The 27,573-nt window shown below is 35.1% G+C and overlaps 1 protein-coding gene across 4 annotated transcripts in view; it reads right to left on the bottom strand.

Annotated features, from left to right (window-relative positions):
- The window catches only part of LOC150106269 (cytotoxic granule associated RNA binding protein TIA1-like), a 665,834-nt gene that overhangs the window by 496,622 nt on the left and 141,639 nt on the right, over window positions 1-27,573 (bottom strand). For 2 of the 4 annotated variants that reach the window (XM_090392287.1, XM_090392288.1), the window contains exon 2: window positions 14,641-14,754. The exons of 1 other annotated variant lie outside the window; for it this stretch is intronic. In XM_090392287.1, coding sequence (XP_090248413.1) covers window positions 14,641-14,754 — 114 coding nt within the window. The remainder of the gene's footprint in view (window positions 1-14,640; window positions 14,755-27,573) is intronic. One more of the 4 variants, XM_090392289.1, reaches the window with a different exon arrangement.

The raw sequence follows: 27,573 nt of genomic DNA, 5'->3' as shown, positions 1-27,573 counted from the left end.
GCCTTCGTGAAGAATAGATTTTGAAAAAATAAGCCGCATTCTGTGAATGAATTTATCTCGAGGTTCCATAAACAAACAGCAGGGAAATAGTAATGATATAGTGGAATTAAAATAAAAATAAATGCAAGATTAGAAGCGAAATCATTTGATAATAGGCAGAATGTCAAAACCGTGAATACTTCGTGAACCTTTCCCATGTACAGCTTTGAATAGAATGTTTCGTGTTAAACCCACGTATGCTAAAACCGACACGTTGCTGTGACTGAAGGAATATTTTTCTTTTATAAGTAGCACGTAATTAAGAATATGCATTTGGGTAATTTCAGTTTATGCGTCGGAACGGCATGAAACACGCGGAGTAACAGCGCCTCTTGAAAATAATATTCCTCCTCGAATTTAAGAAATCCAATCTGGAAACGGGTCGTATAGAGGATAATGTTCGTTGTTCACTTATGTGCCAACTAAAACGGTTACGACCCGCCGGAGGCGAATTTATACAACAACCCATAAGCATCCTTGTCTTCCTGCAATGAACTTCAAAATGTTTGCGATTCGAAATGGAAATTTGTCTACTTTGCGCGTCACTATGGAGCTTTAGTGTCCATCCTGAGATAGCAACGCAAGGACGAACCAAGTTTTTTTTCCCCTTCCTTTCTCTTTCCTAAAAACGACTTTTACTGTTATTATTATTCTTATTATGCGCAGTTGTGTTACGACCCTCGTTAACGAACACGAACGGCGGAACCATGAAAACGCATAGACCTATATGCATTTACTGAATGAACTGTCGGGGTTACAATGTTGCCTGATGCCGTTAAACCATTACACACTGATAAAAATGGGGAGGTCATTAAGTAAACTTATACGCAAACGACACGTAGGAAGTCGCAAAGCATTACAGCACGACAAAAACGGCCTCTGTCATGAAAACATTAAAAAAAAAAAAAAAAAAAAATACTATCCTTAAGTACTAAAAGAACAATGGCCATCTAAATAAATTTCACTTCCTCATTATCGCCTACAGGCACTAAACTAATAATCACTATAATGAAAGACGAGGAACACGTACAAACACTATACTTGAATAACTATCGCGTGACTTTTTATGTGTTGCGCGCGCATTTTTTTTTTTTTTTTAAAACTGGTGTTGACGGATCCTTTTGTATTCGCTTAGTACTTCTCATCTTCGTTCCTTGATGAAGAAATTCTCGAAATGAGGCGCAAAGTAATTTTTGAAATTTCATTTACTAACATTTATAAAACTGATAACAATATGGGCCTCATTTGAAGGAATGTTGTTAAACAATCTAGAAAATGATAATTGCTCGCAATCAACGACATTTCGCTACGCCCTTTTTTAAAAGCTAAATGAAACGTTTCCCCTACTGTTCTAAATAACTGACGCTAGGCTAATGAGCCTAGAAATTACGGTATGAACGACCCCAGCAGTGGCGAACTATATTTTGATTTTACTTGGGGGATGAGAGGACAAACCATATCGAGAACGCATCTACTTGAATAAATAAAATTTTAAATGTAGATATCTACACGAGCACACAGGTTTGGGATTTGGGGATTGATATGAATTACGCAGCGCAAGTAATGTTTTGAGTCGAGTGTGTTACATCCCTTAATTGCAAGTATTAATGTGACTAGTTATGCTTTTAGCATTTTTTTCTGGGGTGGGGGGGGGTTCAAAATATATACGACCTTCTTACATGAACAGTCTTCATAAAGATTCCTGTAGTCGAACAATTCGAATCCAGGTCTATGCAATCAAGGCGCACCGTCGTTCTTGCGACTGCTTTGCGCGAACTTAGGCCTAATTCCGAGATGATAAACTTTTATGTTTTTAAAATATGCAAATTAATTTATTTGAGGTTGCAATGAATTATATCTGTGCTGCAGAATCGAAATTACCAGCCTTCAGAGAAGACTTATCTTGACCCAACTCTTCAGTTCGGTCAACATTAACAAACTGCTTATAAGAACGAAATGCATTTAATTTTCAAATATAGTTAACAAACGAAAAGAGAAACAGATGATAAAGATTGAACTGCTTGACAAAGTCGAAATCTTGCTTAATAGGAGAAGATAAACAGCTATTCATGGGTTACAAAAGTAAGTTATTACCGAGCTTGATTTGGAGTCGCTGACCAGAATACGAACAGCAAGCGCTTTTCAAATAGGAGATTAGTAACAATAATCCACATAAAAGAGTTAGCAATCCCTCTTAGAACCGAAGCAAAAATGGACTGCTCTGAATAGTAAAAGAGTGCAAGACACACATAATCAGGGCTGTGCTTTATGGATGGCTCAGATCATCTAATTGTAATTCACGCGTAATATTTGCTCGATTTTATTCAGACCTTCTTAGTAAACGCGACTGTTTTCTCTATTCTGCACTTGCCGTATTCATCTTCTCATTTATTTGACATTTATGCAAGAAAATTTCATTTCAAATGATTTGCATAGAAAATCTATTCATATACGCCGGAAGAGAGCACAAGGAAGAAAAATTGCGTTGTGATTGGTGAATTATCACGTGTAATTTTGTTATGCTCACATAGCGAGATGTCAGATCTATTAGGAAATCTCGTTATACATTGAATTTAAAAGATGCTTATGCATTGAGAAATTTGTTGGAGTGCCACATTAGGGCATTCAGAGAAATGAATTAAATATCAGACTTTTATCTATACAGAAGTAAATTTTAGCATTGTGATGAATAATGGAAGATTCCATATATAATCAGAACCAGCACGAAATCCTACGTAATTAAAGTGAGAATTTCAACGAGGAAACTTTCCTTATTATTAGTTGGAATATTTCTAGCACATAGACTTTGAGTAAATGTAGGAAGGATGGGTATATTGGACTATTTGTTTTTCTTTCTTTCTCTCCCTCTCTCACTCACTTAGTCTGCTTCGTCTGCAGTTAACTTACAGACTTCTAGATGTAGCAGTTGCTGTGAGTGCACCATTGTGATTTAGAAGCATTAAACCGTAATTAGCGCGTGATTAGAGCTGTAGAACGGGGGGGGGGTGTCTGAATAATCTGCGTCTGAAGACGGCAACTTCAGCTTCCTTTATGGGACCACGTGACCTTCAGCTAATGGAGAGTTGATTGATTTCACTGGGGTCTAATCCAATAGGAGAATGCAGCATTAAACATGCATCGAAGTCAGCTAGACTGCACACTGAATTGTTGAAAGAGGTTCAGAAACACACAGAGAGAGAGAGAGAGAGAGAGAGAGAGAGAGAGGAGAGAGTTAACAATGTCTCCATATACTACCATTTTTCATATGTTCACAAGCAAGGTCACCTGATATTTCTAAAAGGAATTCATGAATGAATGTTTAAATATTTTGGTATATTGGACTATTTGTGTTTCCTCTTTCCTTGTCTCTCTCTTTGATTAACTTAATAGTGCTCGGCATAAGAGAATACATGGTTTAATAAACACGATAATTCAAAATAAATAAATAAATAAATAAATAAAATGAAAATTAGAAATGACAGCACAAAGAATTAGAGAAGTAAACTGAATGAGAACCAATCAAAACTTTCGCCTAACACGAGTAAAAACTTCCCACTATGATTACACGTAAAAACAAGTCATTAACAGACAACATGCCATAAAATAACGCACAACCAAAAATTCTTTTAACTGAATCTGACTATGCCTTGTTCGTTCAGTGTTTTGAGGATTTTCTCATTTACTTACTTTCTGTCTATTTAACAACGTGTCAGTCAATTGACTGTCTAATCATGTATATATAAACTCATAAAATTCACCATATCCGGAGTAGCTTGAAGATATTGAAATATCGCTATGAAAAAAGGGAGCATGGGGAAAATATTCAGAATAGTGCCAGAGAAGATTCAGTGTTGATAAACAATTTGAGGTTTGTGAGTAAGGATCATCACTTACATAAAATATTCATTGTGCGCATCAGTTTTAACACCAAATATCCATGAGTTCATTTGAAGGTCCATTAACTCTGAAGTTATTCCTGGGGTGTATTTTTACGTTGCTTGCGATTCTTAGTGAAGCGTTGATGTCACTTCCAGTGAGCCGAATTCAGTTGTAAAATGTGTTAAATACTGCACGGGAACTTCGCATTCACCTCTTAAAGAACTAATATCTCAGTATTAGCGTTTACAATGCAAGCGGCGCCAAGAATTAACGTGATTAAGTAGCCGCGAAGAAGAGTGATTTCCTGTTCACTTGCAGACTTCATAACAGCAGCAGCATTGCACGATCGTTATTGTGTATTAGATGACTTGTTTTGGTGTCCCCTACGACAAGTACCAAATGACTGTAGAGACTATGTTGGCCGAGGAAATTAGCAGACTCGCACATCGTCTGCATTTGCTGAAGTGATTTAAGTACAGACGAAACTTTGTTTATACTGCAGACCATCGCACATCTTTTTTAGTAAAGTAATGGACTTTTTTCCTTGTGAACATTTACATCTAATAGTTTACTGATTTATAAAGTCAAGTAAAGTGTAAGGTGTGCATTTCTGGCGAGTTCTAAAAAGACAGCGAGATGTAAAGTAAAACAAACTTGTTTCTCTTTCTTGCAGCCCTCAATACACAGGGGGAGTAAGCGGATTTTTTGTTTTGTTTTTTAAAGACAATAAGGAAGTGATTACTAAACAAAATATGATGAAATATATCTTAAACAAAATTCGAACTTAAGTCTTTCCAACAATAAGGGTATCGTCGATACGGACTGAGCCTTGGAAGCTCTTCCCGTGATCAGATTTACTTGGAGCTTTAGGCTGAACTCGATGAAATCAATACCTTAACAAACTACCGAGCAGTCTGGCTTCTTAGCACCTCGGTTGCTTCAGTTTCTTAGGCATATTCCATCCATGTGATTTCTCATATGAAAATTTTCTAAGGAACTTCAGAATACATAAATTAGGCGAGAATGGTCTTAAGATAGTGTTTAATCTAGACACTGGTTGATTAAAATTACTGCCAAAACAGTTAAGGCTACAGTATATCTGTTAACTGTGTGCATTTTCTGGTAGGAAACTTTGCTCTATCTCCGAAAAACAGCAGCTGACACCTTCAGCATGAGAAGATCCTATGAAGGTCCCAATGTCATTCTAGACGGGTACGAGTCCAGGTCTTTTTAACCAAAGAACAAAATGTCGTATTTGCCATCACAACTGATAAAGTCAGTCATTGATTACGACTGAGTTCAGCATGCTCTGACATATTATAAAGTTACATTATTTAATATTGGTCTTAAATTATATATTCCTCGTTTACAATCGACAAGGAATGACCTTCAGATTTATTTATTGGTTAACAGCCAATTTGCGATGAAGCACTGCATACAAATATTGGATATGCTGAGGCGTCATTTCAGACCACAGATGTTCAACTAAAGTGATTTAACTCACTTGATACTATAAAAAAGAAAAAAAAAATAGCCCACTGATGATAGGAATAGAAATTTTAACAAGCAGAATAATTGATCTGCCAAGAAAGGAAGTAAAGCATTTAAAATCACTTTACGCTGTGCGATATTTTAAAGCTTAGATGGAAGCTTAGATGAATTCATCTTACAGTGTGAAATCACCCAAACATGAAGACCGCTTACTAGAAGCCTTCAGTGGCTTGAAAAATCTCCTATTCAGTCTCTAGAGCAGAGTTTCCGTTTATTACATAAAAAATAAATACAAACATATAAAAAATATGAAATTAATAAAATAGAAGAAAGTAAATTCAGACACGAAGAATTATATAAAGAACTAAAACTAAAGAAATAAAAAGTATAAAATTTACTCAATGGAATAACCAGATTTTAAGCCCAAGAAGGTCAAAACCGTCGAGAAAATTCAAAAGCGCGCAATATAAGAGCGAATACATACGTGAATGCTTCAGAGATAAAGCGGAAGTAATCACACAGTAAGTAATTAGGACAAGCGAGAGGAGCGACAACACTAGAAACGGATTCGGTTGAAATGTCTAAGTAAGGTTTAGATCGTAAATGGAAATAGGCTCTTGTTCAAATTACGATCACGTGCATTTTAGAAACGCCTTCGGAAGTTTTCGAAAGGTCTTTTCTAGCTGGTTTACATGGTTCGACTTTTCATTTTTAAAGTTTAAAAATAAACGAAATTTGATGAAAAGAACTTATTCCAAGTCATCGACAAAGGACGCATCGAACTTCACCTTTTTTTTTTGTGTGTGTGTAGGGGGGGGGGGAATTGCAGTCCGGGATGGATTGTCATATTCTGAGCACGTGCTTTAATCTAGAAATGAAACTTGATTTTGGTCTTTTTATAAACATAAAAAACAAAACAATCAGTAGTATGCCAACGTTGAGAGCGATTGCAGTCTAACTGGATGTAACTCGAGAAGAAATCATTTTTAAATGAATGACATCCGGAATAAGCTTTTGCAATCCAGGAAAACTGGCGAGAAAGAGAGAGAGAGAGAGAGAGAGAGAGACCAACTCTCACCGGGTGACTTTCTATTTCCAGCCAGAGAATTTAAGCAGAAATGACATGGATCTGCTGGAAACAAATGCTGTCTTCGCATCAATTCCCAAATGTATTTTCGTGAATAAGTGTGTCGTTACGCATTCATGTCTATGCGGCAATTATTGACTCAGTGCTCACCTTTCAGATACATCGAGGCAATCAATATCGCAATGAATGATGCACAAAAGTTTGGTATATCAGTGTTTGCTAAGGAGTTATTTGTCTTTTCCCCTGTAGCATTCCATTCGCGATAACAATTCTATCAGATGTGAGGATCCCTTATTACCTGGAGGCTTATATTTGTTAGCGATACCTCGACGCCCGATATTCGAGAAAGTCGTCAAACTCCTGGTAATCCCTCCACTCAATAAATTTGCAGAAATGTTTCGAGAGAAGAATTTCTTCGCAATAAGTAAAACTACAATTATAAGCTTATCTTGGATTATATAAGCTTATTCTATCTAAGTTTATCTCACAAAATAAACGATACTACACCATAAATGTGATTTTATATTGGATATACAGATGCAGTATTATTAGACTAAACCATGGCCAGAATTTCATATTTATCACGTGTGAAATTACAGCACCTAGTAGCTAAACCAATTTTAGGAAACCCACACACACACACGCACGAGAGAGAGAGAGAGAATTAAAAAGATAAAAGTACATTAGTTGTACACACCAGTAGCTCAGATGGTAATCGTAATTATTTGTTTTAATTAATTTAATTATTATTTTTTTTTTTCAAGTGAATGTGGGTTAAGCCGATCTCATACGGCAGTGGTGTTCAACCTTTTTTTTACTACGCGAGCTACTTTTCCATTAAAACCTATTCGGCGATCTACTTACTTATACTCCCTTATATAGATCACGTTCCCCCAACCTGATAGCTGATTACGCACAAATAAACAACTAAAAAAAATACACAACTAAAAACTTTGTGTATTTAAAAATTTATTTATCACTTTTAATTATTTTAATACAACAAATATTTTAATACAACAAAAACAAACAAACAAATATATTGGAATAAAATATTTATTTCTCTATTTTGGAAAACCAAAGTTCGAAAAAACATCAGATTGATTACAAACTCACAAGTTACAGGAAATGCTGGTTGATTAAAAAAATTAAAGTTAATGTGAAATTTGGCATTGTTTGGACCTCGCAATATTTTCATAGTCAAGTTGATATGAAGAAGTGGCCAATCGCAGACAATCATCCAAATGATCATTTGTAATTTGGTTTCTTAATTGATTTTTTATGACGGTCATATTTGAAAAAGCGGATTCTGACAAGGATGTCGATCCGAAACACGACAGAATTTTTCGCGCAATATCAGTTAATTCCCAACAATATTGGGAATTTTTCATGTGCATACTTCCAAATGACTTCGTTGTTTATTGATTTTAAATGTCAACTATTCTGAATGTTTATTATCTCAAGTTCTACTTCAGCTTGGTTAATATCAAACAGCCCACTAATTTTATTTGAAATTTCTGTGATGTTCAAGTTTTCTTGAAGTGGATTATTAATAAAAGATACAATCATTTAAGTTTTATTAAAATCTTTAAATCTTGAATTTATTTCTTCCTCGACTAATTCTATTTCACGAATAAATTCTTTTAAATCATAGCGAAGAATTTCTTGATTTTGTTCAAAAAATCTTAATAAATATGGGAGATGTCTAAATTCGCGGTCATTTATATTTTTCTTTAATAAAAGTAAGTATTGTTGGAAAGTTTTTATTGAACTAAACATGTCAATTAAATTTTTATCTTTACCTTGTAACTCTAAATTTAAATCGCTTAATTTTACAGAAATCTACTAAAAATGATAAGTGTAACAACCATCTTTTATCACTCAATGTTGATAAATATCTCCTTTTTCATCAAGAAAAATTTTATATCATTAATAATACAAGAAATCTTTCTAAAAATTGACTTCTGCTGAGCCAGCGAACATTATTGTACAACAGACGCTTCCTATCATCATTTGCCTGTAATTTAAATAACCGCCGTTGCAGGGCTTTTCCTCGAACAGAATTTACAATTTTAAATGTAATATCCAAAACATCTTTTGTGTTTAATCTTTTACTACACAGTATTGGTGAATAATACAGTGGTACATTAAAAAATCTGGATATTTGTCATCGTTTTTACATAATGAAATGAAGCCTAATTTGTTACCTATCATTACAGGAGCACCATCAGTAGTAATAGACACAAGTTTAAAAAGCGGAAGTTTGTGCTGTTTCACAAATTCATCCAATGTCGATTAAAATGTCTTCTCCCCTAGTCCTTCCCAATAATGGTATAATTATCAAACGTTCTTCTTTACTTGAATAATCTTGAAATACCATTAACTGAGCAATATCAGTGAAGTCGTTAGATTCATCAAATTGTAATGAAAACGCAACACACTGGTGAATGTCTGACATTAACCTGGCCTGGAAACTTTTCTCCGACAATTGCAACTCTTCCTTTCGGCAATTTGAAACCTTGTCTGTGGCCTAGAAGTAGTCTCTCTCTAGCGACATTTCGAACCGAGAAGCTCCTTTCTGGAAGCGGGAAACTCCTCTCTCAAGCAACGTGGATCCGGGAAGTCTCTCTGATGGCGACTCTGGACCGGACAGCCTCCTCTCTGACAGCAATTCTGGAACCGGGACCCCTTCTGCTTGCCTTGCATGAAGTTTGGCAACCCCCAAAGAATCGGTATGAGTCTTTCATCTTAAGTTTCAAGTTCGGCACGCCTTTTGTTCTCCTCCGCTTTCTTTTGATTGTAAGTTGCCGGCCATCGGAAAGTTGTTTGAACTCTTTCTGACTGACTTCGGAGATGTTTACACTTAGAGCCTGCAAGCCTTTCTCATACATACACGTTTCAATAACAATCTTTCTAATGCCGCAATGTACAGCTTCGGAGACAAAAACATTGCCTTTCTTTTAAACACCCTAACATATTCTTATTAAAGCAGTATATACAGTTAGCTTCAAAAGAGTTATTTACAAAAACATCTAATACAAACTGTACCAAGACAAACAAAGTTTATTTTTTTACAATATTCACATGGGACTTAACCTAAGTAAAAAATCGATGTAAATGTGTTTTGGAATATTTAATATTTAAGCTACAATCGAGTTTTCACACTTTGCTTATAATCGTATTCACTCGGCTCGCTGTTTGACTTCCACTGATCCAAATTAATTCATTTACCTGGATTTATAAGAAAATTACTGATTTGACAATTTTAACGAAAAATAAATAAACAATAACAATATTGTTTATTGCGAATTAAAAATAATACAAAATAATGATAAATAAAATATTATGTTTTCAGTTTTAATTAAATTTGAAGTAAGGAGGAATACACAAGAGAACGACCAAAAATCGCTCCGTGATCGACCGGTTGAACACCCCTGTCATACGGCTTCACATTTGCTGGCCTGGTTGGTCTAGCGGTCAACTTTTCCACTCTCCAACCAGCAAGCTGTGTGTGGGCTCGAATTCCGCCGAGGGATTTTCTTTAGGTGGAGACGTTACATATTTGATATCTAGAGCAGAGTTACTTGACTATGGAATAAGAAAACAATAATAATAATAATAATAATAAATTTAGCTATAGTGAGTACTATAGGTTTATAACCTTTTGTGGATTCACGAATACAAATAATGATAAAATAAATGCAGGTGGCAGGCCAAGCAGAATATGCCAAATAGGATTAACTGCCCATATCAAAGCATCAGTTCATGAAAGCCGGAGGTGAACACACGAAATTTCGCATCTGTTTACTAATGGGCCGGTAACAGAGAATGCTGAAAAAGACTACAAAAGATAGCTGTTGCCTGGTTTTCTGCTTATATTAAAGTTTAAGATTCATTATTTTCTTCAGAAGTAATAATTTAATTTTTTGTATCATAAAAGTGGTGGCTTATTTAATGATGATGACAGACATTAACTGCATTCAGTCTTTAGAACTTTTTATGAATGGCCTTCAGCTATCACGGGCAGCCTGACGCTTTTTTTTTTAGCCCAAAGCACCTATTAGTGGAGGTATAAACGATAACTTGAAAGAAATCATTCGATGGGTACGCAAGAAATCCAGTAATAGAGGCAATTGAATCATTCAATAGACAATGATAATGATAGAAAATCAATTGCTATTTGGAAGGGGAGAGACCAAATTTGTCAATGAATAGAAATATACACTGTGTATCCTGATGAACAACAACAAAAAAAAGTTTCGAATCTGTTAAGGTATGATTACCTCATATGGCCCACAGCCATATAGGTTAGAATGAATCACTCCCTCGTCAAATGTTTCATTAAAAGAAAAAAAAAATGGATTGAAATCGAAATGGTTAATCATTGTTAAAGCTGAGTATCAAAGTATGTATATTCATCAAAACAGTTTAACGATACAAATCATTACATTTCCTGGAGGGACAAAATTGATGCGCGCGCATACGCGAACAACGTCAACTAAAGTTTTAAAACAATTCATCCTACAGTTAAAAAAAGGACTTTGTGCCTTGTTGAATTTATTTACGCGCACATCAATGCAGCACGCCATGCATTTTATCGAGCTGGGTATCCACAACATATATCACCAACAATCAAGCTGTCACCAGCTCGAACAGACTATGCCGTCTGGTGTTGTTGTAGCCCTGTTAGTAACCAAAGCCAAGCCATTGTTTCTTTATTCCATTGTTACCTGCTAGGAATTGTATAAATATAGGATGAAGTTTTGATTGACCATAACTAAGTGCAGTGTTTTTTTCATTTATTTATTTAACTGTAAGTCTTTAACTAGTTTACCGCGAGCCTACTAACAGATGTAAGCGAAGCGTGCCAATGATAAACATAAATGGTGCAAATGTAAGACGAGAAGAAATGAAATTTCTCATATCCATTTCTCCCACTTTATGACAACTGCTAGGCCACAGTACGGTTCCTAATGAAGGGCAGACAGTCGGGTAATGTACAGAATGATAATTGTGTGTGTAATCAATTATTTCTGCCATTACTGTTCTCATAGGAGCGTAATTGTTTGCAGCAGTCAATGCTAATGAGTTATGACTAACACGCTGCTGCTGTTACTAGGTGGGCGAGGCTGAATGTCTGCCAGGAGCCAAGGACGCGGCTTACCGAGAGTGTGGTGGTTAACAGTGCTCTTGGAAACTCTGCCGGTCGATGGTTACGAGAGTACAGGTAAAGTGGAAATAGCGCTTTCTTCTCCATTCTACCTGTAGCGGCATTCACAGGTATATTATAGACTCGGGGAAAAGTTCTTTCATCATGGAGGAGTTGCAATTGTCACAGCTGCTCCTCTTCTTTCTTTCTTTTTTTTTTTTATTTTCTTGAAGTTACTCGCAGAGAAGACATCGTGGCTTGCTTACTCACAGAGAAAACAGCATCGAAAAATTAATAAAGCACAAACAAAATACAGCAGAGTAAAGAAGAGAAAGAAAATAGGAGAGATGTAATAAAACTTTTTTTTCCCTTTTCAACCTTGGCAGATGAATTATTTCCATGTTGCTAAACCTCCCCTCCCTGGATGTTGGATTATTCGCCCAAACGATTGGTAGTTCGGGATTTTTGTAATCGTTTCCTTGGGGAGGAAGAAACGATCAAACGTATCCAATGAAAGCGTCAGAAGCCGTTCAAAGGACCAAAAGCTGTCAAGAGGAAGATTATTTGTGTGCAAATGTCCTATAAGCTGGTTTTCCTCACGAAAAAAAAAAAAGAGCCATTTCTTTGTTTTCAGCGTGTTTTAAACATCAGAGGCACTTAATGTTGAATTTATGTCGTTTTGGAAAATGGTATTTTTCCCTTTAATTTTTTCTTTTAATTTTTAAGTTTTCCTGAAGGCAAAACTATTCAGTAAAAAAAAAATTGAAGGATTATATACTGATAAAGAGATATTTCTCATTTTTTTTTTTTTTTTTTTTTTTTACATTTTAAGTTTAAAACTAAGTTTAGTTTATAACAATTGTATTCGACATGCAGGTATTCTGCCTTTAATAGATTTTGTAACAAAAAAAAAAAAAAATGCCTCCTACATTTCCCGTTATCCAACCACCTCTCATTAGGTTTTCTTCTCTTCATCATCGCAACTGTACTGCATTTATTATGGAGATGTAACCGAACTTAACTCCTAATGTTCTCCGCAGTTTACTTCCAAATCTTAATTTGTATTGTTTGTAAGCAGTTTTCTCCCAAAGTAACTTAACCTCAGATACCCCAGCCATCTGATTTATTTTCTGCACCTTAACTTAAACATGAGAAGGAATATTTAAAGAAGTCAAAAATCTGAATAGATTTTCTTAGGTATGTAGAAGAATTCCTTAAAAATGTTTTTGGTCAGCGGAAAATCTCTGCACGTTCGCATTGTATCTCCGTGTTTTTCTTTCTTTTTTTATTTTTATTATTTCATTATTGGCTTAATTCATGGCTCTCAACAGGCGATATCATTCTAGAGATTGCATACTGTTTCTTTGAAGTATCGGATCCTTGCACCCCCCACCCTAAACAACCAAGAGTGCGACATCATCATTGAAGAATGATCCCCAATTGCTGTTTGTGTTTTTCGTTCATCTTTCACAAATTGCTGTTCATGGTTGTGTGGCGTGATGATGATTTGATTATAATAAACATCTTGGATGTCCCTAACACACACAACTGAGTTTTTTCTGCATCTCTTCTGCAATGTGTTTCCGAAGCGTGTAACTTTGTTCTACTTTCCCTGATGTTTCATTTCTTATGACAGTTTTCCTAATTCTTAATTTTTAAATGTATATCAGATCGCTGGTAAACAGCAATTTAAGATGTTGCTTATGTTATTTTCTCACGATACGAGAAAATAATCGCATGTCATGACGTAATAATGAATAAAAAGAGCTCGCAATGTACCTCAAGTTTCACATCAACCTTGATGTCCAACCGTTAATTATTTCAATCAGTATTCTTATACATGACAACCTTTCTTATTGACCAACAAATAACAATTGTAAGCACTGTCTAGGTGTCCTTTTAGGTCTATCAGACATGATATTATTTTCTGTTTTTTAATATTTCTTCCATCTGCCTAGTAATATGAACAGCATGTGGAATTTTGCGTTAACTGAAATTCGTGTTTGACTTTTTCTTTGTTTTTAGTAGACAATGGTTGATCCCAAAGTTCTCATGCTGAAGTTAACACGCAACATAGTTAACTTACCTCTTAATGTTTGCTATAGCTTAGAAACTCTTCACCCGCAAGCGGTGAACCCTTATTTTGAGATGCCATTTAAGTTCAGACGTCACCTCGTGTTTTAAGTGAATCAATGATTTCAAATCTCGTTCCTTTCGTAAGATCTTCAACTTGGGGAGCATGAAAAAGTGCGGATCATCGTTAGCTCTCTGAAAAGCGTTCCGGAAGTTGGCATAAAATATGTTCTTTCGCATCATCCGTGGAAATCCTTGGAACAAATTTTACTGATCCGCAACATCATCAGAATCGTCTAAAATCCTTTGACAATATCAGAGCCACCGTTGAGGTCTTGTTTCACCTCCTTGAAATGTAGTAATGGTCGAATTTTCTCAAAATTTTAACACTGTGTCCTCCAGATGCGATGTGAGTGGACGACCGACCAGATCACGCATCATCTAATCAGCTATGAAATCTTGAAATCGGGGGGGTGGGGAAATCTGTTGCCAAATATATATATATTTGGTTGCAATATGTTGCCAAATATTCGCTTGATACTGAGTTCCACAGATAAATAAATAAAAATAAATAAATAAACAAAAAAGCCATTGACACCACTCTTCCATAGCAAACATGTAAATGTACTTCTGAAAATATTTAGTTTGGTAATTAAGTGGATGGCTTCTACACGAATACTTTCGATGGGTTTACGAAATTCAACTGCAGATCAAAAATGTCAAGAGTTGCAACTCTGGTTTGAGAACTTTTGGGATCAGACTTTGTCTATTATTCTTTTCATGGTGAGATATATGTATTGTTGTAATTATTTATACAAAATGCAAATACAATTGTCAAATTTTATATAATTAATTCCAAAATGCAAGTGAAATTTATAGATCTTTAACTGGGTTAAAGAGCAACCCTAAATTTTTCGTAACTTACCTGGAACCCGTCTAGATAAACTTGTCTTCCCGGTAGTTCAGTTGGCAAGATCATGGCGCGTGGAGCCAAGGTTCCAAGATTCAAGTCCCCTACCCTACATTTCTCCATTTCTTCCTTGAAAGGAATGAAAAAAATCTGACACTTGTGCAATGTGCTCCATGTAAGTTACGAAAAGCATACTGTTAACATTAATTCCAAGTTTAGGATCTATAAATTTCACTATAGTTAAATTATTCATGCGCAAAGCAATTAAGAATAAATGCGTTTTTTTTTTTTTTATTTACATAAAACTGAATCATTAACTGCTAGCAAAAAGATGAGAAATGCAATTAATTCTGAAAAAATCCAGAGATGCAAGGAATGAGAAAGGATTAGAGAAAAGTGGGAGACAAACAGCATTGTTTTCAAGTGTTAACATTGTTGGGACCATCATCACGATGGAAAAACAACTAATAAACATCACAGTCGCATTCCAAACACTTGTCTTTCTGTTTTTTCACTTCGCTATGAACTTAAAATGAAAGATTAAAGTGACAAAAACTGCCAATTTACTTTCGGCAATGCTAAAAGTAAAATTAATGTATTTTGAAAATGCTTAATTTGGAACTAAGTAGGGAATTTCTTCTTGGAATATTTTTCGAAGAGTTTATTAAATATTCTTTTATTTTCATTGGAGTAATTTATTTTCTCTTCCTTGGTTGATTACGATGATATATAGCTGCTCTCTTAATGATGAAGAGTAGTCAGGTAACAATTTTCTAAACACAAGACGTGGAAAATTCTCCATTGTATTTTCAATTTGAATTTAGAAGCTGAAGTTCAGAAATGTTCACTCCCAAAACAGTTTTATTTAAATTTTTCCTATAAGAGATCCCTTGAAAATCGTGTTAATTTGTCCCTTAGTAAATCGTGTAACAGGACTGATGCTGAAAAATGTTATTTTTCTAACTCTCTTTCGCCTGAAGAGCCTTCGTGGTTCTATAGCATCCTCATCTTCCACATGATCAGTTTAGGCAAGTTTTAAACTTTTATTATGCGACTCTTTTATTTTAGGAAGGAGCAATTCATAATTTACACATTTCAAAGTCGTACAGAAACCTATTCACGATGCTACTTCTTATTAATCACTTATAATGCACCAGGATAATTGACAGATGATGAACATATCTATGGACATGTGGGACAACCCTTTCTGCAGTTACCAAAAATAACCTAGTATGAAAACTTCATCTGATATTAGCAAGTCGATCTGCATGAGATGATACATTTTTGAGATCTAAGCTTCTTCTGTTTACACTATCTCCTTAATCTATCTAATAAGCTGGCACTGAAGGAGTAAAAAGTCATAAAAATTAAAAATGTTTGATCCCACAGAGTTTCCTGGTTACATGAAATTCATTACAGATGGAGAACGTCAACAAGTAGAAACAGATAGTGAAGAAATGAAATACTGATTATTAGAAATGACATGCTATGATGTGTTACCCGTTTATTTCCATATTAATTAACCTTATATAGGAATATGTTAATGTGGGTAAGGTGATGGATCCAATAAAGAGGTTCAACGATTCCCAGATGTTCCTCTCTTATTTATCTTTCTCATTCCCTCCTTCACTGGATCACCACAAGGTGGCATTCAGAAAGTCAGAAATGTAAAGTAAAAACAAGTTTTAATAGTGGCACCTTGCTGCCCCCCCCCCCCCTCCAGTGAATTCGAAACCTTGGCCATTAAAGTTGGAAGCATAAAGCCATGCTGAGTAAGTCTGAGGCATGAGTTGAAGACATATCAAATAAAAAAAAAAACGATTCCTTTACCAAAACAAAGCAATACGTGAAAGCGAATTTATTTAATGAAATGAATTATTGAAGAGAGACTATTTATAGTACACTATGCAGTTAGAAACTAGTTTAAAAGAGAAATATTCTGAAATATGCAGGGCAATGTTTTTTTTTTTTATCAAAGAGTATATATATATATATATATATATATATATATATATATATGCGGCTGAATATTTTCTAATATTCATCGGCCATATATCGCTAATATCTAATAGTAATTACCTGAAAGGTTATTAATATCGAATTGTCAAAAGTGGGAGTGTTGGTTGCACGTGTTTCATTTATGAGGCATCTTTTTATGTATAACTGTAAATGTGTGAACTCACATACACTGATGATTGGAGTATCATCTCTTTCGTGTAAGATATCTCACATCGGAACTCTAGAATTAACCGAGATATTGACTATCGATATCAGAGCATCTATCTACACTGGTACTGCTGCTGCAGAACCAGTTTGGATGACATCAGTAAGGATATTTATGGTGGCATCCGAGCAGTGCAAATACTGACAAAAGTGTATCGTACTCCTTTCTGAAAACCCGCATGGCTATGCTACAAGCAATGTACTTGAAGTCGTTATCAGTTTTTGTTGTGTAGTCATTGGTTCAATGCACAGAACATCATACTGCATCTGCATTCCATATATTTCCATGCTCACAATATTGTCAAATGGGACAACACTATATTATGCCAGTAGTTTTAGGTGTATGGGGTGAACAATTATGTCTCTCGAAGTAGATATAAAGGGGGAGGGGGTTAAATGTGACGAAAGGCAAACACAGTCTATTATCTTGTGAGTAGGAAACGTATATTATAGTAACATATGATTTCCAAATTTCAATATTATTAGTTTTCTTCTATCCTCTTTTTTTTTTTTTTTGGTGAAGAAGGCTATATGATATTAATATTCAGTTCTTTTTTTCTAAAAATTGCATATCACAAATATTCCATGCTGCTTGCCGTATGGGCTACATCGATATGCTCTAGAGTTCCTGCTTCACAGAAACGACCGCAAACACACACACACACACACACACATTGGCTCAACGCAGCGAAGTAGAAAAAGTAAATACAGTAGTTTGAAAATAACCTGTTGTAGAATAAACAAAATATCCCTAAGAAACTGATAATCTGCATGCCAACATGTTATCTAGGAAATGTATTCATGAATAGCCGGACTTGTAAACCTTAAAGTTTTCTAAAAAAGTTGTCTCTCAAAGTTATGAGTAAGCTGCATACAGTGGTACACAGCACTAGTCTATTACTTTAACATCTGGCCACATTCTAAAAAATGAAGAATCGCGATGAGACATGATTTTCGAAACAAAATGGACACAAATTGAACGAATAATTCTAGATATTTGGATAGCCTTGCGAATTTTTCGGACTGCGTAATGAAAGTTGACTTCTGAAAAGCGTACTCTGGTCGGGAAAGAGTAATCGATTAATATCTGCATATCCCAAATGTGAAATGAAGAATATTTAAATATATTGAAATGGATTCAAAAGTTCAAAACACTAAAAGATGACTTTCTGTAGATAGCCATTTATATATATATATATATTCGATTTACCTAATACTATATACATTTCGCACATCCTAGTAACAACGTAAAGGTGGTGGAGGGTGTTTTTCTTTCTCTTTTTTCCCCCTTCTCTCTCAACGTCTGCAAATTGAAACGGATGAAAGTATTATGTGGATTTTGATGTCTGTTTGCTTTAACATTTTTATTATTAAATAAAATTCCTAAAATTAACAGTTTGAATGTCTTCATTAATAGGAAAATGTTCAAGTCTGCAGCGATGTAGTTGTAATGGTGGAGTATCCGTAAAAGTAGTGAAAGGCTGTCGGCAAATGCACGCCTTGCTGAAGAAATGTTTTAATTATATGCTCTCTTATAATCTGCGTATAGCAAAGAAACAAACGAGAGAAAGAGCACATGCGTTAGCATAGACTACTGATGCCTTTTTTTTTTTTTTATCTCATTACGAATGAAACCAACTCTTGGAACATATCGATCTCGAGAATCACAAAGCATTACGTGGTTCAGTAAACAACCAACTACCAAGATATGTCTGCCAATAATTAAGGAAAAGCAATCTTAATTTCGGTATATATATATACTCAAATATGGCTGTTTCCAAATTGTTAGGCCATCGTTCCTCACTCGCCATGGCTTTCATTTTACTGACCTTAATGTTCTAAGAGAGGAAAGAAAACCAGTCACGCTATTTACCAATAAAAAACGCCAGACTGGATTAAATGTTGCGTGCCTTGTGCCCGAGAACTGGAGCTACATAAAAATTTCCCAAACACGGATGTGGTATTGCTGGCAATAGCTGCCATCTTGTCAAAGGAGGCTGCCATTTATTTTCTCCTTCAACCATTTCTGTACAGATTTAGGAGACATTGTTATGGAAGACGTCTTATGGAGAAATAAGATGAAAATAATGCTGAGAAATAGCAAACGATCTACAAAAAAGTAAATGGCCTACTCGCGCGCGCGCACACACATGCCCACATGATTGTCTTTTGATACTGAGTTTTTCATATGAAGGCAAACATTGTATTCCTAGAGCATTTTATTGTCCATTAGCAAGTACAGCTTCGTCCTACACAAAGTGCACCAAAAATATCCGAACGTATTTGTTAAGGATGCCGCTTGAAGTAGAGGGGGGCGGTGGACTTGATAGTGATACCAAACTTCATTTACTACTGGAAGAACTGTAAAAACTGGAATTAAATCTAAAACGATGGATGTTTCCTAAAAGTAGCCTACAACATTATACTGCACCATTTTTCTAATATTTTTGAACACAACTTTGGTAGAACAGTCTGCATACTCAAATCGAAAGAGCTATATCGTTCTTCCGGTGTTCATTTTCTTTTTTAATGGGAACATTAAATTACTATATTATCAACTAGACAAAGAAAAGGATCTTCATAGCACCATTACATCCATGTAAATTAAATAAATCGTAAAATATGACATTACTACGGAAGTTTAGTACCTCATATAATCCCTCCAAAATCAGCAACTTGGAAAATTTGTTTCAGAGACAAATGAAATGTATTTCATTGTTTATGCGAAAGGTTGGTTTATAGAATAAGATAAATAAATCGTCTTACATTTCAGTCATTTTGAAAGAGATAACTGCACAGGTGTTACAGAAACTGCAAAAATATATTTCGAGAAGGATTGCAGGAAAAATATTCTCACGCCCTTGAGCATTGCGAAAAGAATTTGAAAAGAGATAAAAGTAGCATACACATTTATTGTTCTAATTGTTCTTTTCCCAGCTAATCACATTTTTCATATTCACAGGATTACTCTTCGCATGGCATTGCAACGGAATTGCACTGAGCAGGATAAGCAGATTGAAAAGAGAAACTTATCGTTACTATATTTCCCTTTTGGACATAGTTTCAAATGAACGTGTGGAATTCGATGACTGTTTCCTATTCAGCATATCATCTCTCATGCACACAGACAAATAAATCATAAACAGAAAAGCCACGCCTGAACCGTAATAAGTTCTTGCGTTCTGGACGAATAGGAACAGATCTTCGAATGCACCAAAGATGAAGCCAAAGCCTTTCTTATAAGACATTAAGGAAAAAAAAAAAAACTATTATTATTATGGGAGGAAGAACACAGACACGCGGCAAGCAATCAAGAAGACCTTCTACATCAACTGATATATGAGACTAGAAAAGTCAGACGTCTGTTTTGTAACCTAATACAGAAATATATGTACGATGCGCGTTTAGGTAGACGACTCCATTTTTTGGAACCTGCATGATGAACACTGACTCTAAAAATGTTTTGGACTATTTTGTACAATTCTTTCTAAAATCAGGGCAAATTTAGATAAATTCAAAGAAACTAAAGATGACAGTGAGAGAAAAGTTCGTTATGTCTAGGTATTGCCAAGTGTTCGCCAGCCTGTTTGTCTGTTTTGAAAACTAAAACTCTCCAAGACCGACTAAATAAACTTTGTTAAATGACTCTGAAGAAGCTTTCCTTCACTTGAAACGCTCAACAGCAAAAAGGTATTTGTTAGTTATTCATATTAAGTTTACCATCCTTTAATCGGATGGCTGCGGGCGAGATGGAATCCACCAGTACTGGAGAAGGAATAAAACAAATGAACCGGAGTGATATAGGCGTTCATTAGAAGCACAAGAAAAATATTTGTGAAATATAATTATTGAATATGATAAATTATACGTGCAGATTTAAACACAAAATTATCGCGCAATCGATATAAACAGCGCTGTATATAACAAAGAGTGCATTATCATTATGAGGGGTTTTGTATGCATTGGTTAAAGTAACATTATCACTATAATTAACATCATGGGAATAATTTATTAAATGGTTCAAAACTATGAAATACTTTCCCCCCACGAACTGTTGGCTGATTCACGTGGACGAAACGTATTACATAGCCCTGGAACCACTCGCATGCAAGCACATTTAATAAAGTACAGTGTCTTTATTTATTCTTTCCTTTGTTCATCCTGCGCTACCAGATGAAGTCATTCTAGAAAATTGAGTCCCTGATTTTATGGAGATGCCTACATATACTACTACTACTAATAATAATAATAATAACTATCTATTGAATGGAGTAGAGGTAAAGCGACCGGGATATATATGTATAGTAACTATTATTCTTCACTTTTATCCTTTGTTTCTGCCTGCCACATTTGTTCTAATATTTGCAATAAAATGTTTAAAGTGCATGTATTTCCCAAAATTCTTTTTGAAGCGATTGTAATTTGTCAATAAAATAAATACCTTCTTTACCTTAATTAATTGTTGTTATATAAAGGCTAATATGAAATAAACTATTACAGTATTCGATATTCAACTCTTGAAAATTTAATCTATTACAACGAATTTGTTTTTGACCTTCCTGGACCCTAACTTTGAGCAGTTAAAAAATACACGAGTCAAATGATGAAAGAAAGAAAAAATAATAATAAAGAAACTTTGTTTCCTTTCCTGGGTATGCGCGCATGACAGAGAGAGAGAGAGAGAGAGGGAGAGAAGAAAGAAAGAGATCAAAACATCATAAGGGGAGTTTAAAGTGGCAACATTTTGGTGACCTGGTCTTGAAGGTTAGTATTAAGGAGATAGAAGAGACGCGGACTGAAAGGCTAAGGAGTTACCACCGCGAATGCAACATGGAAGTAAAGTTCTCCAGTAGAGATAGCCGAGACCATCTGACAGCCAAAAGTTCCTTGTGTCCTAACAAATTGCAGCATACGACGCACTTTAGCCAAAATTATTTAAGCTATTTCCGGGTAGTATACCAAACAACAGAGAGAGCATCCGGAACGAGCGCACGTGACGTTTGTTTTAACAGACTGTTTTGCAATACTCACGGGACGAAGCGGTAATGCGGCCGGGGACTTCATGGAGGATGAAGCCATAGCGCTCACTACTCCGCATTTACAAGCTTCTCGAGTTTTTCCTCTGTTCTGTCTCTACCATAAACCGGGGACTATAAAACTGGGTTATCTTCTAGTAAAAATCTCTAGATGCTGCAGCAATGAGAGTCAACATTGGATCTGATCAATTTCCCGCCATGTACTCTAGAGGCAGAAAGTTCATAAAACAAGAAAAACAAACAAGAAACAAGCATACACTTTCCAGGAAGTTGGGGTTCTAAAAGCGCTGCTACCTACCTAATGAAGAAGAATGGTATGTTGGTGTTGTATAATGACTTCAAGATCTGTTACGTGAGAGTGGCTGGTGTCTAATAGTTTGCCAAGTTGTATTCGTTTTCTTAACCGTATACCGGACACGTATGCAAATTAAATATCCCCATGTTCATTATACGTAGCATTATTTTATGTAGTTTTCATCTTTTTTTGTTTTTTTTTACAAAGAGATTTTGGAAGAAATACAGATGCAGCGCTTAATGTTTAATGAAAGTTGCGCTTTGAATTTAGAGTAGCATTTTTCACTGAAAATCAAAAGCGTTCTCTTAACGTTCCTTTAAAGTTTGTGAAAAAAAATTTTTTTTTTTATCTGCGAGTTTTATACAAGACTCATTCCGAGTACTAAACCATTCATCGTCTAAACAACACTTTGCTTCCATCAGCATCGCAAGCAAAAAAACAGACTTTGAATTAACTAGTATTTTATTTATAGAGCTATTAGAGAATTATGCATATGCGATCAAGATATATTTTAAATGTATTTTCAAAGTTGTATTAAAGATTAATAATATCTATTTCTGAGGCAAGTTATATACGTTTGGTTTTAAGAATATAACTAATAGATTTACTTCAAAGTATCTGAGCAAGTATTATTAATGATAATACTTATGCAAAGATATCTTTTGCGCAATTCGTAATTGAAGGTGGAGCACGTTGAACACTAACAGTGACTTTACCTTAAGATGAGTAATGGGCAATGAAGTCGAGCTTCTGTCCTCACTGCTATCACACATCATTTCTCATTTCAAGAGCAAATTAATTAAATTGTTTAAAATTTATTTTTTTGATTAAAGGAAGTGAATTCCTGCTATTCAGAACGGGTGTTTATCATACTCGAATCAAAATATAGATGAGGCGTAATACTCCTGCAATTTATATTTATTTTGTCCAACAGCAGGATCGCATGCCCTCACCCATGAAAATGACAACTTAATGTCATTAAAGTCCCTAAAATGACGAAAATTACATTGGGTGGTTTTGGATCATGCACAAATGACCAAGGCACTGATATGATAGTATTAACCAAATCGCGTATGTTTACTGGGAGGTCTGCCTCTTTCACGAATGAAAAAACGAATTTCCAGCATCTGATGCAAACGGTTTTAAAAATATCTTACACTTCAGTATGAGATTGGTTTTAAGAGATCTCTTAGATCTCTTAAAAGACATCTGAAAAATGTTCTCAGATGTATTTTATTGTTTATCCTGCAGCCAGCTTAAGATTATGCTTGTGGGGATTAGCAGCATGCCTTTATTTTTTAAACGAAATGTGACATCTCAAATCATTCTCTTCTTTAGCTGCTATAAACAATTTATTTCAGCTGAATATCCGTACTCCAATCAGCAGGCTCGAAGTTCGAATTGTACCTTGAAAAGGTCTTTAGGCGGTCGATAAATTTCATCTCCAGATTTGAGACCGGTCAGTGGAGGCCTGAACTGGCTTCAGAAATAGTTTCATGTTTAGTCACTGAAACCGGGTTTCTGCATTAATTAACCCTTACTTCCCCCTTCATGGTACTAATGCTAATGTGCAATTAGCTAACAGCTTCTTACAGGTGAGATTTACATTTTTTAAAATGTGAATACGAAGTGTGAGGCTGTTGATATGCAAATTCGTGTCACTGTGTTCTGGGAAGTCAGAAATTCTAATAGAAAACCAAGGAAATCAAATATTCGGATACTAAACCTGCATCGTACTATTTTTCAATTTTGTACTAAATATATAATATTTATTGAATTTTACAGTCTTGTACCTCTGAAAGATCCAAGTAATAAAAATTTTAATTTAATTTATTGAAGGAAATTCTCATTTACTATAAAGTTGCTTCTTAGAACTTTGCGAAAAGAAATGATAATTATTTCTCCTTCCCTATTACTTGTAATTACTGTTTGCGTAATATGAATATAAATTAGATTTATAGCAGAGATGACTCTGATTACACGCCTTTTCGATTTTCGTCTTGGGAATATTTTATAAGCATTACTCAACACGATGATGAACTGTATTCAACATACATACTATGCCTCCAAAATTACTGGAATATCTGCAAAAGAAGTACACATGAGCAAATAGAGATCGCGAATGATGTGCCAGGGGGAGGACCCGGGATTCCAGGAAGATAAAAATATAACGGAAGTCAGTAAACATATTATTTAATTCAATTTGAAATGATATGTGAAGTGGAATTAACTTATAGCCAGGAAGGTGTCGGATATCACATTGTAGAACAGAACATAAGATGGATTTTTGAAATAAACAGCACAACAGTATTCCATACTGTTGTGCTGTTTATCATTTCTTACAAAAATGGAAATCCATTGGAACTTAACCCAGAAAAGTTTTCACAAAAAAGATAGTCTAAGACTGTAACACGTAAGAAGTCTTGCAGAAAAAGCTACAGTGAAATTATTCAGGAGCGAGTACCAGTATGTAAATGGCGCTCAGAGTTTCATCCACAGAATCTTCTAACTACCACCCACGAACGTCTGATAAGGGAGGTCATATTCAGGGAAGGGTACAATAATAATAAAACTGAAGGGAAAAATATAGATTCTGGGATAAACAAGGACTTTGGAATAATGAACTTCTCGCAGTTCTGTTTTCAGAGGATGGAAGAAGAGAGCCTGGAGTTGGTGGCACTGCCGTCAATACAACCGTGAAAAGAGAGGGCTACTTCCATGTTCGAAAATCTACAGTAGAGGACTGAGAATAATAATGTGCCTTTAATAGCCATTTCAGAGTTCGAACTAAATCAGATTGAATATCTGTGAGATAATTTGAAAATCGTGCGAGGAATCGCCTATAGATAGGAAATTCCTGGCAGAACGAAGACAGTCTTACTTCGTAAATGGAGATTAATTTCGCAAAACACCTTAGAAATATGCAGATAGTTTACAATGTAGCGTGTAATTAAACACAAAACAAATTGCTCCAGACTCTTACTTGTTTTTGAGGTAATTAGAAACAAACCGCAAAAACCAACTTGCCGTGATACAGGATGAAGATAGTCTACACCTTATTGAAAAGGAAGTATTTTGATTTTTGTCTGCATTTGAAGGGTGTCCAATATTTTAAAAAAATCAAGAGTTTGTGATCGCAGTATCGCAGTTGTAAGGGAAGTGCCTGTTTGATGGCAGATCACCAAGACATGATCCTTCCTCGAAGTTATGAAGAGGAGGAGGAGTGTGTTAAAGCAACTCATTAAAAAAAGAATATTCGGATTCTAAAATGCAAATTTTTTTCTCGGTTTATTATAACTGATGGGATATCTCTCTGACATCTTTCTAGCAATGCACTTTCTGATGCTTTGTGAAATATGCAGAAACTGCGACATTTAAATTTTCAGATACTACTACTACGACCTATCAAGAACAAGGAAAAAAATTCTATCACCTCAAAGTGTCAACATGCAAAAATAATTAGTTTCCCGTGACATTAATTTAACGGCGACACAGTAATCCTTTCCATCAGCGGACCAGCAACCAACTGTACTATTTCTCTGTCAATTAAACGCTGATATGCGAATCCACTCTTAACATGCAGAAGAAACTGCAGGATGGTTTTTATTTTGTTATGAGATTTTTATTTCGACAACACTTCAAAAGAAAAATCACCCTTCACTGAATTATAAGGGAAAAAAAAGTTTGTCACATGAACGCGAAAGGGCTGATTTACAGAACGGCCGCGTTTACTGAAGATGTCTTCACTGTCCATTCAAAGGATCGGCAGAATCACCTTAGGTGCTCGTCACCTGAATAAATCAACACTTTCGCACTTGAATGATAAGGTTAATTTTTTTTTTTGCTGAAGTCACTGACCGTAAGTTATCTGCAAAATCAAAACTAAAGTAAAATCTGAAAAACCAGAAAGCGGCGATGCAGTACTCCTGTTTGATTGATATCAGTTTTGATTGGCACATCAGCAGTTACGTTAAATTTAATTTCATTAGTTACTAAATGCATTCGGAGCAGAAGAATGCATTTGCTATCTCAAACAGTGGAAGAATCTCCAGAAGAAAATTGTTTTTCTTAATTCTGCAGGGAACTAAACTATTGGTATTGATGCACGGAGGATAGTTTCGAGCGAGAACAAACTAAAACTTCCAAATTCGAATGTTCAAACTTTGTAAAGTAAATAGTCTTGAGGTTTAGTCATAAAACTCGGTTATTTCCCGCTCACAAGCAAGGACTGGATACGCTTATATTTCTATACACTTGGTTGGCCACGCTCCAAACAGCCGTGCTGTTTCTATGGTTCCAACTTCCAATATAATATCGTATTACAGTCGAACACTTAAGGAAATTATACCCTGAAGGGTAATCAGTGAAGTTGGAGTTAATTCATAAAATTCTTGAAATGGGATTAAAAAAAGGTTTCCGCTTCCACAGTAGTAAACTTGTGAAGGTTTATTCTTTTAGGAGAGTAATTAAGAAATTTCTTTAAGGAAATTTCTCTTCTCGACTCGGAATTCAGCGATGCTTCTGTGGCTGTCTGGAATGAAAATAATCCATCGGCTTTGCATGTGAATCTCAGTTGGCAATTTGCGATAATTGAGAGGGCAATTAATGATAAACAGAAGGTTTTAGATCGGCATTACCTCGTTCTCATTCAGTCTTTGTTTTTGTTTTTTTTCAAATTATTTTCTTTCTCTTCTCTTAAAGTTTTCGGTTTTCTTAAGTCCTTCATGTTCACTTTCCAATTGCACTCTTTTATACTTTAATCAGGCAATGTTTTAAAATTAAATTACTTAATGAAATTCGGATATGAACAATTAGTCGGAATTTGTATGCTGAATCAGATTTCTTTTTCATTCGGAGATAATGATTGGGAATTAAACTAACCAGCATGTGAAAACACCTAAAGAGCATTCATTCAATTGTTCTGACTGATATCCACATTATACAAAGGCCTCAAAGAAACTACACGGAAAAGCTCTTTTTCTGTTTGTTGAAGTTAACAAGATAACTCATAATAAAAATAATACCTGTTTCATTTCGAACTTTCCTTAATGTTTAGAAAGATTATATGAAATCAGGAGTGAAAATTGAAACATTTTTTCCCATCATCTAAAGAAATGCAGTACTCTGAATTCCTCACGTGATTAGTTCTGATGTTTAAAACATAACAATTGCAGATAACTGCAGAATTCGTCATAAAATAAATCTTTTATTCCTTTTTCATTTGATATCAGAAATAAAAACTGATATCAAATGAAATAAAAAATGAGTACCGGCACGAAGTTGTAATAAGAATGTATTCTGGTACTTCTTTATTGGAGGCAACTACTGTCCACATAACTTGTTGCTTTCTTAAAGAAAAGACAGCAAGTTCATGAACGCTTAGCTGGTTGAGTG

Source organism: Typopeltis vanoorti, chromosome 5 (genome assembly GCF_054136105.1).
Source record: "Typopeltis vanoorti isolate ZY-2024b chromosome 5, IOZ_Tvanoo_1.0, whole genome shotgun sequence".
NCBI lineage: Eukaryota > Metazoa > Arthropoda > Arachnida > Uropygi > Thelyphonidae > Typopeltis > Typopeltis vanoorti.
Note: the sequence above shows the minus strand (reverse complement) of the source record. Positions and strands in the feature narration are given on the sequence as shown.